This window comes from Mesoplodon mirus (genome assembly GCF_964341445.2).
Source record: "Mesoplodon mirus genome assembly, chromosome: 2".
Lineage (NCBI taxonomy): Eukaryota > Metazoa > Chordata > Mammalia > Artiodactyla > Ziphiidae > Mesoplodon > Mesoplodon mirus.
In genome coordinates, this window is record NC_138977.1 from 5,164,762 (window position 1) to 5,184,172 (window position 19,411).

General features: G+C 41.5%; 1 protein-coding gene across 9 annotated transcripts in view; it reads right to left on the bottom strand.

Annotated features, from left to right (window-relative positions):
• The window catches only part of DCLK2 (doublecortin like kinase 2), a 162,503-nt gene that overhangs the window by 68,031 nt on the left and 75,061 nt on the right, over positions 1 to 19,411 (bottom strand). For all 9 annotated transcript variants that reach the window (XR_014293218.1, XR_014293219.1, XM_082611170.1 and 6 more), the window contains exon 3: positions 1,357 to 1,459. Coding sequence is in view for 7 of the 9 variants with exons in the window: in XM_082611170.1 (XP_082467296.1) it covers positions 1,357 to 1,459 (103 nt within the window). In the remaining 2 variants the exon portion in view is untranslated. The remainder of the gene's footprint in view (positions 1 to 1,356; positions 1,460 to 19,411) is intronic.

A 19,411-nucleotide genomic window follows, 5' to 3' on the forward strand; every position in this document is an offset into this window, starting at 1 on the left:
TTCGTGCCCCGGTCCGGGAAGATCCCACATGCCACGGAGCGGCTGGGCCCGTAAGCCATGGCCACTGGACCTGCGCGTCCGGAGCCTGTGCTCCGCAACGGGAGAGGCCACAACAGTGAGCGGCCCGCGTACCGCAAAAGATGTAAAATACAGATGATATGTAAATGCATGTTTTTCAGTCAACCCATGAGAACAGGGGAGAGCATAAGCACAGATAACATTGGCAATTCTTTATGGACTTTCCGGTGGCATTACTAATCTAAAGCTGGGCCAGTACAACAGAGTATAAGACAGTACAGAAACCCCCAAGAAATTTGGCATCAGTGGAAAAAAACAGTAAGAGTAGATAGATGAGCCCCAAGCACAAAGTAGATAAATCGCCCCAAGGTAAGTGACATAGTGTAACAGGAAAGAATTACACAAGGAAGTTTGATACCACAGAATGTATCACCTTGAATTTTAAAAAGTCTATGGGTCACCATATTTATTTGGTAGTATGTTTCCGTAATTTTGGACTGTCAGAACCACTACAACTGGAAAGGATTTACCACCAGTTTAACTTTTGAAAAGCCAGCTTTCCTCATTCATGAAATTAAAGAGTGGGACTGAATCTCCAACATCCCTCTTCTCTGTGAAATGTTATGTCTGTATGATTTTATCTCATTTAAAGATGAAGTTGACTTTACTATCAGCTAAGATAAACACTAATACAGCAATAGGTTTAAATTTGTTCCAGACAACAGATTAGAACAATATTCCCAGGATCAAAATCATCTGAAATCACTGAGGTTATTGCTAAATAGTTGAAAACTCCATTTTTTGGCTAAAATTAAGAGAAAGGGATTTTCTTATCCCATCAATGAAAATAGCTTTATTTTTCCTGCATATATAAACAATGCATGCTATTTTTTTTTAAGTTGCGAACAGAGCAATGAGATAAAAAGAAACCTGAGATAATCACTATTAACAATTTACTATCCTTTTATGTATCTCTTTATGGACATGGAAGATGTATAATGAACTGTTTCAGGTTCAACACTATCCATACGTTTAAGGTGGCATAGCCAGGCACCATTCTGGAAGAAGGTAGGACATCCATTTCAGAGGCAAAACAATGCAGTAAAAAGAGATGGAACCAACTTGCTAAAAAATGGAAACTATTTCACTTGAATTAGGTTTTTTTTTTGTTTTTTGCAACTAGGTAAATATCTTCATGTTATTTTCTACTTTCATTAATTCAAAAAGAGTACCACCAATGCCATCTTTCTCCAACACACCAGACCACTTAACATGCACCAAGTGAGAATCCCAAGCCTGCATTTCAGGGTTACAAAGACGGTCAATGAATTGCCTTACCACTGTGATCCAGGACAAAGTCATCTTGGGCGTAACGGAATTTTTCAGGTCCACATGCAATAAAAACATCATCATCACCAAAAAAGTCTTGCAGACAAGTAACCTAAAAAAAAAAAAAAAAAATCATGTCCAAGAAATAAATTAGCAACATTAGAAGTGAAACAAAAGTCAGCAAAATTAAATATATTTTCTAGCCTCACCTATAATACTGAGTCAGAATGAAAAACTATTTAATAGCACACATTTCCAAGCATTTCACCCTCCACAGAGCACTTCCACACAATGTCTCCTGACCGACCTCAGAACAACAACATGAGGGGCTCCTAGCTGGCATCAATGTTCTGTTTACAGGTGAAGTCAAGGTCATCCACAGGAGGCTCAGTGATATATTCCAGGTTTCCCATTAACAGGTGGCAAAGCTGGGGCCGACGGAGGTCTCTGCTCCCAGTTTACTGGTCTACCCTTCTTCTCTCCTAGCAACTCCATGTCCCAGCCATGTCACCTTGGGCATGGCCTCTGTACCTTCGGTACATTGCGCCTTAGGTTGTCCTGAGGATTAATATATGAAAACTGCTTGGAATGGGTGCCAGGCATATAGGTACTCAATGTGCTAATACTCACCTTCACCACCACCACCATCATTAAGATCAGAGGAAGACTTGCCAGGAAGCTAATGATGGCCCTTCCAAGGCCCTGTACCTAAACATAGTCTTAATTTCATATTCTTTTTTCACCCCGCCCTCCCCAATACTGTATCAGTGTCATCCCTTCATCCCGGTGGTGACAAGAAGAACCATCTTCCAGGACTTTGGATATAAACAGGCTCCAATTTTACCTGGTGTTTTAATGGGATGTATGATAAGATTTCTTTTAAAAAAAGTACTCCTCTCCCAATAATAATGCAGTTTTAAAAAAAAATCAGTGCTCTAGTACTTGAAAGGATTGAGAACCTCAATAATTCCTTAAGCCTTCCTGATCACTATTTAGCCTTTTATTGAAAAAAAAATCTCAGTCTAGAGTTAGAAAAAAATGCTCTAGAGAGAAGATAGTGGATTATACACAATAAGTGGAACAGGTGTGGAAACTGCTCCAATCCCTCATCAAGCAAGATGTGGCTTCTGTACTTCACTGAAACTCAGCTCAGGTCACAGTGTGTTTAAGGCGTGTTTTAGTCAGTTTGGGCTGCTATAACAAATCACCATAGATGGGGTGGCTTAAATGACAGAAACTTAGTTCTCACGGTTCTGGAGGCTGGAAGTCTGAGATCAGGGTGCCAGCACGGTTGGGTTCTGGTGAGAACCCTCTTGCTGGTTTCATCACATGGAACGGTGGCGGGGGGGTGGGGGACAACACAGGAGGAAGGCAGCTCTCTCCTGTCTCTTCTTATAAGGGCACTAATCCCATCATGGGGGCTCCACCCTCAAAACCTCATGCAACCCTACTTACCTCCCAAAGGCCCCACCTCTTAATAGCATCACATTGAAACCAAGCAGGACCCTGTAGGGCTGCTGGGCACAGATGCCTTTCTGTCCCCCATTTTCTTGTTTGTAGGGAACAGACTCCAGCCTCCATGACCTTCTCTGAGTTCCAAAGGGCAGATCTGAACAGATGCTAATCAAGGGAGGAGCAGCCAAAAAACCACCAGAGGCCAGATTAAAGGAACCAGAGAAGCTCATCAAGAAATTACCCGAGATCAGAGTAAAGGAGCGCAGGCCCTGCACACCCTGATCTTATCAGCAGCCCCACCCTTGAACTACTGCTATAAACCTCCACATCAAATCCTCCCAGGTGGGGACACACAGTTTTTAGGGGCAGGACCCCACCGTGTCCCCCTTTGCCTGGCAAAGCAATAAAGCTATTCTTTTCTACTTCACCCAAAACTCTGTCTCTGAGATTTGATTCGGTGCCGGTGTAAAGAGGCCGAGCTTTCGGCATCAACACTGGGGGTTAGGGCTCCAAGATATGAATTTTGGGGAGACACAAACATGCAGTTCATAATAGAAGGATAACATTTTTCACCATCCCTGTGAAAAGTGTTTCTCTTCATCTCAGGTGGCGATCACACGTCCATCCTTGCTGGGATCCTGGGAGTCATCCTTTCCTCCCTTCTTCACCAATCCCTCACGTCATTTTTCCTTCCTACACGGCTTCCAAATATTTCTATCCCTACTCCTTGGTTCAGCTCTCACTTTCTCTTGCCTGGGCGCCTGCCACTGTCTAGTAACAGGCTTTCTAACTCCAGTCTTTACTGCTCCCCTCGTTCCAGTCATCACTGTTCTCACAGGTGTGGAAATAAATGAAGACCATGTGGGCACATGCAGTCTCTTAAGGTGCCAGGGTGCCCACACCACTCACAGTGCTCACCGACCTCCTTCCTTGACAAGATAATGCTCCTTCACAGGGCACACAAGACTGACCCTGCCTGAGCCTCCAACCTCGTCTTTGCCATTTCGTCTGCACACCTGTTCCTCAGCCACATCATGACTTCTCTGGGTTCCCTACCTGTATGGTGCTGGTGTTTCTTTTGTGTTAAACAGCGTTATTGAAACATAATTCACAAACCATACAATTCACTCATGTAAAGCACAGAATTCAATGGGTTTTGGTATATTCAGAGTTCTGCAACCATCACTACAATCTATTTGAGAATATTTTCATCATCTAAAAAGAAACGCCCAGGCCCATTACCATTCACTCCTCATGCCCCCATCTCCTCATTCCTAAGCACCCATAATCTACTTTCTGATTCTATGGATTTGCCTATTCTGGACATTTTATATAAATCAAATCATACAATATGTAGCATTCTGCAACTGGCTTCTTTCACTTAGCATGTTTTTAAGGTTCATACGTGTTGTAGCACATATTAGGACTTCATTCCTTTCTGTGGCTGAGTAATATTCGGTTGTATGGATATATATACCCCATCTTGTTTATGCATTCATCAGTTAATGGACATTTGAGTAATTTCTACTTCAGTGCTGGCTCTTACTACTCTATTTTCCCCCATGCTGTTTCTCAGCCTGAAGTGGTCTTTCTGACCACTCTTTGGTGCCGTGACCTCCAGGTAGGCAATGATATTTCTGATTCATCATTCCCTAGGGTCTAGAATTCTGGCTTTGGTGGATGCTTAATACATGTCTGTTGAATGAACTGTGGCTTGGTATGGAGCTGCTCCTGTTGGAATTGAGTTCTCAGACACAGAGTAACTTCTCTGGGGTGAGTGGTGTCACAGATACAATCTCCACTGCCATCTCCACCACCATCACTTAATGCAAGACTTACAGAATTTAGGCATCACTCAACCTCTCAGAATTGTCTCTCTGTGCTGCGTATGTGTGACCTCATTAATCCCTACACCATCCCTGAGGTTGATACTATTATCACTCCTCATTTACAAACAAGAAAACAACCTGCCCCCACACAGGTCATGAACACAAGCACAGGAATTTAGACACAGGTCCTCCACATCTATATCTCTGCTTTAAACTTAACACCATGGTGTCATGTACACACTGCTATATTTAAAATGGATAATCAAAAAGGACCTACTGTATAGCACAGGGAACTCTGCTCAATATTATGCAACTAAATGAGAAAATAATTTGAAAAAGAATAGATACATGTATAACAACGACTTTGCTGTACACCTGAAACTATCACAACATTGTTAATCAACTATAGTCCAATATAAGATAAAAAGTTAAAATAAATAAATAAATAAACTTAACACCATGGTGCCTCCCCTTATGTGGAATCCCAGAGTTCATCTTTCTACTTTTATCTCTTTTTTTTTTTTTTTTTTTTTGCCAAGCTGCACAGCATGCAGGATCTAACCGCAACCAGGGATCGAAACCCACGCCCCCTGCAGTGGGAGTGCAGAGTCTTAACCACTGGACCACCAGGGAAGTCCTTTTCTACTTTTATAGTTCTTACCACATTCCACCTTGCTTTATAGTCATTTATATCTCTCATATCTCCCACTATTTTGTTTTTTACACACATACATTTAATAAATGGTTCTTAAATGGAACTGAATCCAGTTCTACTTTCTTGGCCAAATAAAACAGACATCTACCAAAGTTTAATCCATTTTTTAAAAAAAATCAACATTTCATTTGTTTTTGTAATCAATTTAGCAAGAAAAAATGACAACTGAATTTTCTAAAATATACCTGTATGAATGTCTGTTTGAAAAGTCAATTAATTTTTAATTGATTTTATTACCAGAAAACATTTCATCTGGCACTAAATTAGTTGGTATTTGAGTAGAATAAATGCCAAAGTGAATAATTAAGTTGCCTATTTTGTGGAATAAAGGTATTTATCAAGTCGAAGGAATATAACAGATCAAAAGGTGGTTTATTCCCCCTCCCCCAGCCGTTCTGTTTATCGATAGCTCTTCCTAACCAATTGTTTAATGATTTCACCTGTCAGTATAAGTTTGGCTTTCCAAACATGGTTTGCATAAGATGTCTGAATCCCTTTAATTCAGATTCTAGCCATTAAGTACATATCTGGTTAAACAGTTAACCAAATTATATAATTAGCAACTGGTTCAGATTACTTCAAATAAGTCACCACTACTCTCAAGAAATGATAGGTGTCATATAAATAAATGATAAACTGAGATAAGCAAACATGCATTTTGGCTAATTTTATTTTATTAACGTACTCAGGATACCAACATACCTCATAAAATATTAAACAACTCCTGTTTTCATTCATTCAACAAATTTGTATTGAGAACTTATGTGCCAGGCACCACGCTAGGTGCTACAGAAACATCAATAAAACAAAACGAAACAAACAACAACAGAAAAAAAACAGAGCAAGAAAGAAATCCTTGCCCTCATGAAGCCAGTGTGAGTTGACACAGGATAAAAATGCATAAGTAAATGTATGCAATGTCAAAAGGTGATAAGTGCTACAGAGAAAGAAAACAAGGATGGGGAATAGTGAATGCAGGGCATGGGTGCTGCAATACTAAACAGCTTCACTGCAAAGGTAACATTTGAACAAAATATTAAGAGAGGTAAGGGAGAAGCTGCATGAATGTCTAGGGATGGAGGTGGGAGGGCAGTGTTCCAGGAAACAGAAGAGAATATTCAAAAGCCTTGGCATGGTCACGGGAAACAGTCCTGGAGCACAGTTAGACGGGGAACAGTCATTGCAGGACAGCAGGTCAGCAAGGTGAGGGAGGCAAGCAGATGGGGTAGGGCTTTGTCAGCTGCTGGTCAGGACTTTGGCTTTCCTCTGGGTGAGATGGGAAACCACTAGAGGCTTTGGAGCAGAGGACGGCACAACGTGACTTACTTCGAACAGGATACACGGCGCTCAGACTAGACTCTAAAAGGGCAAGCACAGATGGCAGCGTAGTTGGAGGCTATTGCTACTCAGGCAATGAGGGTGGCCTGTGCCAGGAGTGGATGGGATGAGAAGGCTACGGGGACCCGAGAGAAGAGAGAAGAATGTGATGGCTCAGGGTTTTTGGCTTGAGCCACTAAAAGGATGGGCCTGTCATTAACTCTCATGGAAGAGTACAAGGTAAAGGGCAAGGCTGGTGGTGGCGAGGATGCCCACGCATTTAGATTTGGCATGTGAACTGCGAAATGCCTATTAAACATCCAGGTGGAGGTGTTGGGTGGAAAGTGGGATATAAACACATCTGAATTTCATGAGCGGGATCTAGCCTGGAGATACAAATTTGGGACTCACCAGCATATGAATGGTATTTAAAATCTTGAGCTCAATTACAGCAATTAATGCACAGAGGGAAGCGGTGTAAGCCCTGAGCTCCGAAACCCAGCCACTTTACAAGGTCAGGGAGAAGAAGCAAAAACAGCGAAGAAGACTGAAAGGGAACAGTCAGTGGGGGAGGAAGAAAAGCGAGTGCTTGTAGTTTGCTGGAAACCAAGCTAAGAAAGTGTTTCAAGGAGGAGGAGCCATCAGCTGAGTCAGTGTTACTGACAGGCCATGTACGATGAAGACTGAGAAGTGACCAGTGAATTGAGCAACAAGGAGATCGCTGGTCCTGAAGATCAGAAGTAGTTTTGGTGCAGTGGTTGAAAAGAAAGTCTACTTGCAGCACCTTTCACAGAGGACAGGAGAAGAACTGGAGACAGTGAATGCAGACAACTTTTTCAGGGAGCTGCGACTGGAAAAGTGGAGCAGTGTGGAGATGGCAGAAACAAGCAGGGAGTCCACGGTCAAGGGAGCTTGTTTTCAAGATGAGAGCGAGAACACAAGTTACTACGCTGTTGAAATGATCTAGTAGGACAAACATGGTGAGGCAAGAAAGGGGATTGCTAGGGCTGCCTCGCTCTGTGAGAGGGCATGGGATCAGTGTGCAGGTGGAAGGGCTCCACTTGCATGAGACTGTGGTCAGTCTCTGGCAATAAAGAGAACCAGGTGGAAGCTGCTAGGGGGGGACATGTGGTGGGGGTGGGAGAGCTGGTGGATTGCTTCCTGCTGCACTGAGAAAGCTTGAAGCAAAGTCATCAGCTCAAAGTGAGGCAGGGGCCGGGGGTGGGGGAAAGAGGAAGTACAGCAGACTTGTGGAGAAAAAAAAAAGGTGTGGAATTGCAACCTGTGATTGTGGGGAGAATGAATGGGGAGGGAAATATGACATGCCTGCAGGCAGCAATAGGGGCGCATTCAGGGTCCCACAGCCTGCATAACAGACATTCTTGGTTCTAAAACTAGAAAGCAGCTACCCAGCCGATAAGTGTTTTAGAAAAATCTAACCCTTTTAAGCTGGAATTGTTACTGTTTCATGGGGTTGCACCTGACCCGTCAATAGAAGAAAATCGACAGGAACACAGATGATGCAAAAACCTAGATTCCACCGATAATGAGTAAATAAGGAATGAATGGGAACTTCTCTCTCGCTGCTGCTGCTGATTTAAAATACAAGTCTCTGTTCATATTTTTCACAGTGTAAACATGGACTGTTATGCACTGTCATTCCTATGTTTAACTAAACCGTAAACCTAAAACACGCTACAAACAGAACGCCAGAGGCAGAGATGCAAGTTGATGAGCATGATTAAAGGTGAGCTAAAAAACTAACAGGCACAGAAGAATGAGCAGATTTCAGTTCTGTTCCTACTTTCATTGTACAGGATAATTCACGTATGGTATTGTTTAAACTACAGATGTCCGTGCAGGAAGCACAGGCTCAGCACAAGCTTTTCTGGGAGGAGGGGACCACCGTGCTGCACCTCCTCCCTTTCATACAGGTGGGACCTTGGGGAGATACTTAACCTCTTGGAGGCTCATTTCTCTGTCCACAAAACGGGCAGCAGACCAGTTTCATCTCTTCTTTAAGGGAAAAATGTGATAGTACGTGAAAGGAGCTGGTACATGTTATTTCTTCATTTTCATTAATTCACGACCTCAAATGTTTTTTTAAAAATTTAACTTAATGGGGGCTTCCCTGGTGGCGCAGTGGTTGAGAGTCCGCCTGCCGATGCAGGGGACACGGGTTCGTGCCCCGGTCCGGGAGGATCCCACATGCCGCGGAGCAGCTGGGCCCACTGAGCCATGGCCGCTGAGCCTGCGCGTCCGGAGCCTGTGCTCCGCAACGGGAGAGGCCACAACAGTGAGAGGCCCGCGTATGGCAAAAAAAAAAAAAAAAAAAAAAAAAAATTTAACTTAATGGATAATCTTTTAAGTATACACACACAAAAAATAATACATGCTCTCCTACAAGTTCAATAAATTAGATATTCTCCGAGAAAAAGAATCACTGACAACTTGGAAAGCTGCCACTGATGGTCTTCACTTGTGGAAAAATCACTGCCTCCCAAATTAAGATATCTTAAGCTCCCAGAAATTCTACACAAAAATGTGATTCATGTAATATACAATAAACACATATAGGTATACATATGACATGTAAAATATATATAAATGTTTATATGCATATATTAAAAAATGTTTCTACCAACAGCTCCCTAGAATAATTACAAACGAGAAAAAGAATTAAATGTAATATATCAAAGCAAAGCATTGGCTAAATAAATAAATAAATAAATAAATATTTTTTTAAAAATCTGATAAAATGCTCAGGGTCTGATGTAAGCTAAAATAACTCTCTCTCACCAATGGAAGCCACATTAGTTTACTACTCTATATTCAATCTAACATGAATCATGTCCCTACTATATGCCAGGCATGAACAAAAGACAAGAAGCACACAGTCTAGTGGTGGAGATGAACAAGAATAGTAGTAAGTACCATCAAAACGTTACAATAGGGCTTCCCTGGTGGCACAGCGGTTGAGAGTCCGCCTGCCGAATAGTAGTCATCAAAACGTTACAATAAGAGAATGCTGTAATAGAAGAACACCCAAAAGAAATAAGTTGATGAAAAACAGCATCCCGTAAAATATTTAATACCTTTAGAGTTTTTCATATGTTTGGACACTTAGATAATTCTACCTTTTATAGTTTTTTTAAACAGATTTCTTGTTCTTCAACTCTGGTGGTCTGTTTGCTCCTTTTATCATACATTTTTAAAACTGGCATTTAGCACTGAGTTATGGGCCATGTCACTAAACCTGACTCAGAAAAAAACATATCAATACCTTGAATAATGTCTCAGAGTCATTCCTAACGGGGTGAGGAAAAGCGTATCCGTTTAGAAGCCCTCTTACGGTTTGCTTCTCAGTTCTTTTCTCCATGCAAGAACCTCCTCACGAATAATGGATGCTCTGTGGCTTACGAAAGCGAGCTACACACACGAGGGGAAAATAATAATTCTGCTAAGGTACAAAATTAAAGCCATCAGCAGGCTCTAAGGGGGGAACATCAGACTGAGAAATAATGTATCTACAGGAGCATATCTGAGTTTTCCAAATGAATGTGGGCCATTTAAAAACAGTAATTTTTCTATCCTTCAGTCGACAGATTAATTAGATCAGGGTAAAAAGGTGGCAGCCATAATTCCAGTGCTAGTTCTTAATAGACTGCCCCAACCACTTTTTTTTTTTCTTTCTCTGTTTGGTCTCTGTCATAGCATACAGAAACAGAGGGCTTGAGGTCTGATAAAAATACTATGCATGTATTAGGAGCATAATAAACCTTTTCCCCCAAAGAAAAAAGGTGGAGGACACAGAGATGTCATCCTGCCTGGACACTTGCTTTCTGAACTACAGGAGGTCTCCATTTCCTGACTCCCTAGCACTCTGGAAATCTTGTGTTTCTTACCCTTTCCAGAGTTACAAAGGAGTTGTTGGTAAAGCAGGCTGGATTTCTCTAAGATCACTTCCTACTACAAAGTTGTATAGTCTAAGTATTTTAGTTTTTAAGAAAAGCTTATTTATATTTTAGGACAATGCTTTCAGAAAAGTTAAGTGCATTTTTCTGTGAGAGAAAAAAAGGAACACTATTATACGTGGGTAAACAGCAATGTCCATCTGGGATTTCTTTCTGTTCGTTTCAGCTTCACGTTTCCTCAGAGAAATCGTCGACAGCGCAATCTTCATGCCCTCCAAATCCAGGTGTTGCCTCAATACTTACTCTGTAATTTGCCCAACATAGATAACTATCAATGAGGCAACTGCCTGGTTTTTGTGCCTGGACCTCTTACCAGAGTGCAAGTTCCACACATGTCGGATCATTGTCTTGGGCATCACTAGAATTCTAGCATAGTATCAACACATAGCACCTAGCGTGTAGGATCTGTTCAGTAAATTTCTGTGGAATTAATGAAATGCCCTGAGTCCCTTTTCTTCCAGGTAGCCCTCCCTAGAGGCTCCATCTCACACTCTTTCTATGAATCCTTATCAACCCATTATCATGCAAGGTAGTCTTTGTTCCCAGATTTACGATGTTAGTTTTCTATGCCAACATAATCTATAAACACTTTGACCACACCAGTCAACCCCTTAGCTCCTTATAGGAGGTATTCAGCAAATACTTGGTAATCAAATTTTGGCTCCGGATACCTTAAAATACTCATCTTAGATCATGTAAACCCTTTCAGGAATTAAATCTCCTCATGATTTTAGAGTGATTTGAGAAAAACTGCTTATGAACTCTACTACTGCAACCACTTGGTAGAGGAAAGCATTTGCAATTAAACTTGCCATTTGGTGCCATTCAAAAATACTTGGGCTTCTATCAAATAAGGATCTCGTGAGACACTTTCGAAGCCTATTTTATGGAAAATCTCCAAGGCCTGATAAAAATGCCAAACAAACATCACTGGATCTCAGTGACAGACTAGTTTAAACTAACATCAACTTATCTAAATAGAGTCAGGGTCAAAATCTTAGCCCCTTTTGAAATGTCTACCTTTTGGAGCAAGGATCGCACTTTATCAAAGGAATAATGTTGGAATTTATGGGTTTTCTTTCATTTTAACTGTGTGTGTATAGGAAAGAAAGAGGGAGAGAGAGAGAGAGAGAGAGAACAAACGTCCACGGTTCCTGTTGAAATCAAATGCTTTCACTATCAGAGTTCAGCTTTGAAAGGTGGCCTCTACAGAAGAGTAGTTAGGCAGCAACATTTTTTTCTAACTTACTTCTAAAGAGGATTTGAAGGAGCTCCAGAAAGAAAATCCAGTAAGTGGCTTATATTTGAAACTAAAATTATTATATAGGCTTTTAATGGAATTGCATCGATACCCTTGCTTTTGTTTTTTCCTAAGAAATGGTCACATTACAAGTCATAAACTGCCAAAAGAGAACTGCATTTTGAACCCCCCATAGACTACTGTACCATAATTTTTCTATCATATAAACAAACAGAAACATAACTTTTTTTAATATTTAAAACATCCAAAGAACAATTTTAATATACAATAAAAGATAAGCCTAATATTATAACTGCCTGAGCCATTACCTTCCTGTTTCTATTGCTAGCCGGGGACACCTGTTTTTTTTCATACACTGCCCTTATAGGTACTTGAAAGCTATAAATTCAGCAGACTGACTTCACCATAACTAGCATTATCCCAGACACACACCACTACCGCTGTGACCATCACTCTTTTTTTTCTTCTTTTTAACCAGTTCTATCTCTGGAATATGAGTTCTGTTTAAAATGAACAGGGAAATCATACCTGAAATAAAGAAATAAAATAAGTCACTTGGTTCTTCCAAAATGCTAGAAACAACAACCAGAAAAATAAATTCACAGGTCAGTCAGCAGGGGCTGGGATTCTCCCCATTTCTTTACCCTCTACCGAGAATACAATCAGCATAAATAGCCTGCTTTGTTCCCAGTAAATGCTGGCTAGCCTGCAGTCAGGGAAGGACTCCTTTCTACAACAAAAAAGAAAGCTACTTAGAATAGCAATGTTTTTCAGCTTCCCGTAAAACCATTCAGCCGGGCACCCACCAACCAAGTGGCTGCCATGGAAACAGAACTGAAGCTAAAAGATGACGGTACTTACAGTAAAGGGCTTCTCAGTGGCATCTGCAGACAACTCTCTACATTTAGTTTGCTTTCATTTAAAAATACTGGACCTAACCTTCCTTTTCTCACTGTGGCCTCCCCATAATAATGAGGATTCTCCAATCAAGACTAATCATAGAATCCTGAGGCCAAAGATTTGTTTCAGGAAGAAACCTTGAAAAGATCTTGAAAAATTCAGAGATAGTTAGCTACAAAACGTTATTCTGGGAGGAGAGACAATGATCACTCTTCCTATAAAGGAAATGATTTCTAAACTGACCTTCTGACTGCCCCCCACTGAGGGCCCCAGTCTTAACTCCTACAGGAAAAAAAAAAAAAGTTTCAAACCTACTCCAGAGCTTTCCACCAAGGGAAAGAGGCTGGAGCAAAATTTTAGAAGAATTCAGGTGAAGAAGTCAGAAGAAATTTATTAAACCAACCATCATGAGTTTTCCTCTAATTCTGAAGTGGGAGCCAAATGTTTTCAAGCAGATGTGACTAGAACTTTGCGTCAATGTTCCCTAGCACTCGGGCATCTTCCAACAATAAACCAACAATGAAATCATAAGTGTTACAGAAGAGGCAGCTGAGAACCAAAATGAAGGTGGCAATTTTCTAATCCAAATTTTTCTGTTTCCAACAGAAAGTGAAAGAGAACAAGCACCCATGGCACACTCACCTCCACACTGTACACCACGAATCTCTCATTTACACATCAAGTTCATTGAACCCCCAGAACAACCCTGTGAAGCGGGAGCGACTTTTCCAATTTTACAAAAAAAGAAACAAAGGCTCAAAGAGGTTAAGTAACTTGATCAAGGTCACACAGCCAGTGAGGGAGGAGCTGAGATTTGAACTCTGCCTGTCTGACTTGGAATGTATCCTTTGTACTTGACCACACACTGTCTTCCTAAAGAAGAAAACAGTGTGATTTACAATCTATGAAAATGGCATAAGAGAGTTTATAGAGATAAGTCAGAGAAGTTTTCATACTTGTCTAAAACCCAAGTAACCAGACCATTTTTCTATGTCATTTTTTTATGAAGTAAATGAATAGCAACTATGTAAGTGTATATCTAGGATTTTTTTTTTTTTTTTAAGGATCAACTTCTAAGTAATGCCATAAGGTCAGTCCAAGTTCGGGCCAACCTCCTATACTTTAGGGAATACTGAATATATTCTGAAATTGATATCTTCAAACAAACTGGCTAACTCTTACTAAAAACAAATTACAAGCACAAGTTGGAATCATATGGTTTTTAGAATAGGACTCCATTTGCTGCCAGACTGGAGATTCTTAAGAGTATAATATGTAGGAAGAAATACTGTGACCTTTAAGATTTTAACATAAAGGCAAAACCTGCAACACTTCCCAGAAATTCATCCTCTGCATAGTTTAGCATATGGTAAGCACATTCAGGTAGTAAAGACCCTTGGAATCAAGACTAAGAGAACCATTAGTGAAAGGGGTATGGAAAAACCTGGTCAGTTAATTCCATACTTATTCTGGAAAACACCAACCAACCATTCAGAGCAAACACCATTACATGCTCTAATGTAGTAGGGCTATTTAGGTTTGTAGGAAAATCATCCCTATCTTTATTTTTTTAATAGTTTTTTTTTTTTCTTTTTTGGTTGTGCCCTGCAGCTTGTGGGATCTTAGTTCCTCAACAAGGGATAGAATCCAGACCCTTGGCAGTGAAAGCACGGGGTCCTAATCACTGGACCGCTGAGGAATTCTCCTTATCTTTAAAAAATGAATCATATCTGTTTTTTATGTTTCTTTCATCTTTTTTTAAAATTAATTTATTTATTTGTTTTTATTTTTGGCTGTGTTGGGTCTTTGTTGCTGCGCACGGGCTTTCTCTAGTTGCAGTGAGCGGGGGCTACTCTTCATTGCAGTGCACGGGCTTCTCACTGTCGTGGCTTCTCTTGTTGCAGAGCACGGGCTCTAGGAGTGTGGGCTTCAGTAGTTGTGGCATGAGGGCTTCAGTAGTTGTGGCTCACAGGCTCTAGGAGTGTGGGCTTCAGTAGTCGTGGCATGAGGGCTTCAGTAGTTGTGGCTCACAGGCTCTAGGAGTGTGGGCTTCAGTAGTCGTGGCACATGGGCTTAGTTGCTCCACGGCATGTGGGATCTTCCCGGACCAGGGACCGAACCCGTGTCCCCTGCATTGGCAGCCGGATTCTTAACCACTGCGCCACCAGGGAAGTCCTGTTTCTTTTATCTTAATAAAGTTATTTTCCTCCTCCCTTGCCATCATGCTCTGAACCTTCACTTCCTGTATCAGAAGGACGATCCCAACTACTCTTTTAGCAGCCCCTCTGCCCACTTCTAATTTGCTGTATTTAACGTTCGGGAGAGCTACCTTAGGTTTTGTGAACCAGTGTAAAGGAAGAGTAAACTGGGCGAGAATTAGAGGCTTTGTTTGGAAGGAAAGAAACTTTAGTGCCCAAATTTTACACCGTCTAATGACAAAGTTCCCTTTGTATATTTCCTAGTTTTAAGCTATGGTCCAGCCTGCTGAGTAGGCTAGATTTGAGTCCAGAATAAGTAGGCAGTCCTGTGCTGCAGAAACCTTAAGATGTTGCTTTCTATGGCTACACCTATTTTCACCATGACAAGGAATCAAAATTTTCATTTTCAAACCAACATCAATCCTACATGAAAAGCAATGAGAAAATTTTTTCCAACACAGTCTTCTTAACAGAGGGAAGTCTCATTTTTACAGCCGAGAAATCCTCTGAATAAGTTATATGCCTGGGGCTATTTAGAAATGGAAAGCATGCCATCCGTTTGAATCATTTAGGGCAACACTTTTAAAACGAAAGCGATATTGGCAGAGGCAAATACCACAATTAGATTTTCCTGTTTAAAAGGCACCTGTTCCTGAAACACAGCCAAGACTTGTTACACTAACATATACATAACTGATTTGCAAGTTGTTAGAACAAGTCCTTAGTTTAGGAGGACTTACAGCAAGATAGGCAGCAGTCAGAGTCATCAAAGTTTATCAAAGATACAAACACCCACAGAAGAGTTGTATCTACTGACTGTGCACTGCTACTCCCATTTGTGTGAAACTTTAGAATGAAGGTAGAAAAATCTTTTTGTTACTTTTTCATTTTAAGGTAATTGAATATATTTAGGACCAAAGAGTAATGTCCAGCCCCCAGAGTTAACAAATGTCATTTGGTCATGTTGGCCTCAGATCCCTTTAATATATGGAAATAAAACATAAGTTAAAATCTCTTTTGTTTCTGGTCCCAAGCCCCATCCCCCTCCCTCTTGCCTGCCTTTCCTCTCCACCACCCCAGGAAAATATTATGACGTATTTAGCCTGGGTCCTTCCAAGCCATGTTTTTAGACTTTGTATCGTAGACAACCAGCAATATTGTTCAGTATGCTGTAAAACCTTTATGTAAGTTATAGCATACTAAATACATCATCCTGCAAGTTGCTTTTTTCACCTGGTATTGATTTTCAAATCTAGCCAGGCCTTAGTTTTTCTTATTCTTTTTTTTTTTTTAGCTCATTAATCCTTTCCTAAAGTTTTTGTTTTTAAAAGGTTATCATTGTACCATTTAACATTACTATTTTTGATTGCAAAGATAAATTGTACATACCCTCAAAACTTTCAAAGTCTTTCAGATAAATGCCTATTTTCTCAGACTGTTCATTTCAGTTTATATATTATAACCATTAGGGTGACCAAGTAAGTTCCCAGATAGAATAACAGATGTGTGAGTCAATTCCTTCTTTGCCCACAGACTTCATCTCCAACTATGAGAAAGGAATGTGCAGCAAATGCTTGACATTTAGGTCTAGAGACTTAGGCATAACTGTTATTCCAAGAACAGGGTTTCTTGACACCAAAGGAGTATAAACTCTGGAAAAAAGAATTTTTAAATTACTAAAACTTAAAATTATTCATGACAGGGCTATATCTAAGCTTTCAGAAAAGAAAAGTCTGCAAGATGACTTAAAAGTACTAATTCATAGGAATAGATCCTTCCAAAAGACAAAGCAAAGAAAGAAAAAAAACAAAATCATATGTCAGATTTATTGTACACTATAACACAAGACAGGTTTTAAAGGCACAGGAAAACTTCTGTTTCACAGGGAATGCATAAAAGGAATCCCTCCCTGAAGAGTTCCAAAAGCTGGGAAATACTGATGAACTGTATGCATGTAGAACTTATCTTTTTCTTGCATCCAGAGAGATGATATTCTTTCAAAGAAACATCTTTGTATTTTTTTGCAGATCTCCAGGGGTGTCAGTTAAACTGGGACTGGGACCAGCGAGTAAGGGAAGTTGTCTGTAAGCATTTATCATCAAGTTATATGGCTTGCATGGGGAACCAGCTGTCTTAAATAACCATCCCCTCCCTGGGGCCACAAGTCTGGGCAAGAATGCTACTCATGTCAGAAACTCATGTCATGAGATTAGATTTGAATGGAAAAGCAAAGGGAACGTGGTCTCTTTTCTCCATCTGGGATTGATTATTCCCTTCCCAACAAGGAGGCTGTTATTTAGCCTGAAAAGAAGAGCCTCCTTCCTTCTGGGCCATTTTCCAATCCATCGTGGCACCTGAGTGACTTAAAGAATACCCTGACTCACCACGGCTTTAAGGCCGCTCAGCCACTCTCCAGGAAGACGTTTTGGTACATTATTTCTCCATCAATAGCAACAGAAGTTACCCTTAAATTCTTGTGGTGTGGCAAGGTACCTTGGAAACCTAAGCAGGTGGCTGCGGCCAGATGGAATATCAAGATGGGGGCTTAGGTAGGTCGGCATGAGCTTGGAGCAGCGAGGAGGATGGGGCACCTGGAGACTGTGTCTATCTTTCTCCATATTGTACCCAGAGCACCAGCGCCATGCCTGAGTGTAGACACACAGGGAATATTTATCCAATGAGTGAGAGGATGAGCAGCACAGAGGCAGGGGCTCCAGGTTCAGCGGCTCACAGCATTAGACTCACGGGGGGCAGCTTTTACTACTCCATCATGGTGATGGCTGTGGACCACCAGGGGGCTTAGAAAACAGACATGATCAGAAGGGGAGAGGGTGGCATGACTGCACAGTAGTAATGATTTGAACACCAGCAGGATCGCAAATGTAAGTAAATGTTATCACCACAATAAACCCCACCCACCGATCCCCTAGCACCATAGCTGTTTGGCTCCAGCAACTTAAAAGACTTGAATGGAACATTCCCAGCTTACAGTCAGGACAAACATAACTGGGACCCTGTGTAGACCCCAGTATCAGGAGCCCTGCAGACAGGAAGAATATGCTCAGAGAACAGGGAAGGAGCTAAGGAGGCAAGAGGCAGGAATACTTCCACTTACTAAAACATGAAGAAATGTGAGAACGGGTTACGGTAATCATTCTACACGTAGGGCAGCAAGTGATTTAAATATAGACAAACTATATATTAAATTCATTCGGTGATATTTTTAAAGACTAAATATGAAACCTTCACAAATGTGAGGTCTGGGCCAAACAGCCCACAAAGTCTGCACCAGCACCTCTACTGGCTGGTGACAAGTCCTGGCAGGGGACCGAGGACGATTCCTTCTTCACGGTCTGGTTGGTAAAGGGCAGCCCTGTTCCTCATCTCCATTTCTCATGTGTTCTGCCTTGGTCTGGCTTGAGTCCCAATTCCTCATCAAAGTGATACAGGTGACGTCTGAAGAACAGGCGCATGAATGGCGCAGGTCCACTTATAGGTGGATTTTTTTCAATAAATACTACAGAACTACTACATGATCCGTGGTTGGCTGAACCTCGGATGTGGAAGTGTGGGTGTGCAGGGCTGACTGTGGGACTTCAGCATCGGTGGACTTTAATATCCACAGCGGGTCCTGGAGCCAGTCTCCCCTCGGGTACTGAGGGATGACCTTACTCTTCTCATTCCCCTCCTACTACAGGAGAAGAACCTTCCCACAGACCAAGACATTAGTTCCATCTTTAAGATCCCATTTTGAGATGGCAGTTGCTGCTTCTGCACAGTATGTGGTGCTTTTCTTCGTTCCTTCCTGAATAAATAGTACTCAGAATGGCAGCTAGCACTCTCTCAGGGAACCATCTTTGGCTGAAATAGTCCCAGGTTAAACAATCTCACCAACAGAGGAACCTGATGAACAAAACTTGTGATGTATTTTTTTTAAAGTGCCATCCTCATTTTAAAAAACTATTTCAAGGGCTTCCCTGGTGGCGCAGTGGTTGAGAGTCCGCCTGCTGATACAGGGGACACGGGTTTGTGCCCCGGTCCGGGAAGATCCCACATGCCGCGGAGCGGCTGGGCCCGTGAGCCATGGCCACTGAGCCTGCGCGTCCGGAGCCTGTGCTCCGCAACGGGAGAGGCCACAGCAGTGAGAGGCCCGGGTACCGCAAAAAAAAAAAAAAAAAAAAGTATTTCAAGATCTACTCAGAAAAATGGGGTTCTGAAATGATCACGTTCCTATTTTGATAAAGACTCAGGTCCTCCTTCTAAAATGAAGCACAACCATGTAACAAATAAGAATAAAGTGGCTCACGGATGCATTCATTCCCAGAAGCAGTCCGAGCTTCTGACAAACGCAACTGGTCTGGGTGTGGTTTGGCAGGCGCAGTTGTAAAGAGGTGGACAGGACCATGTTCTAAAAA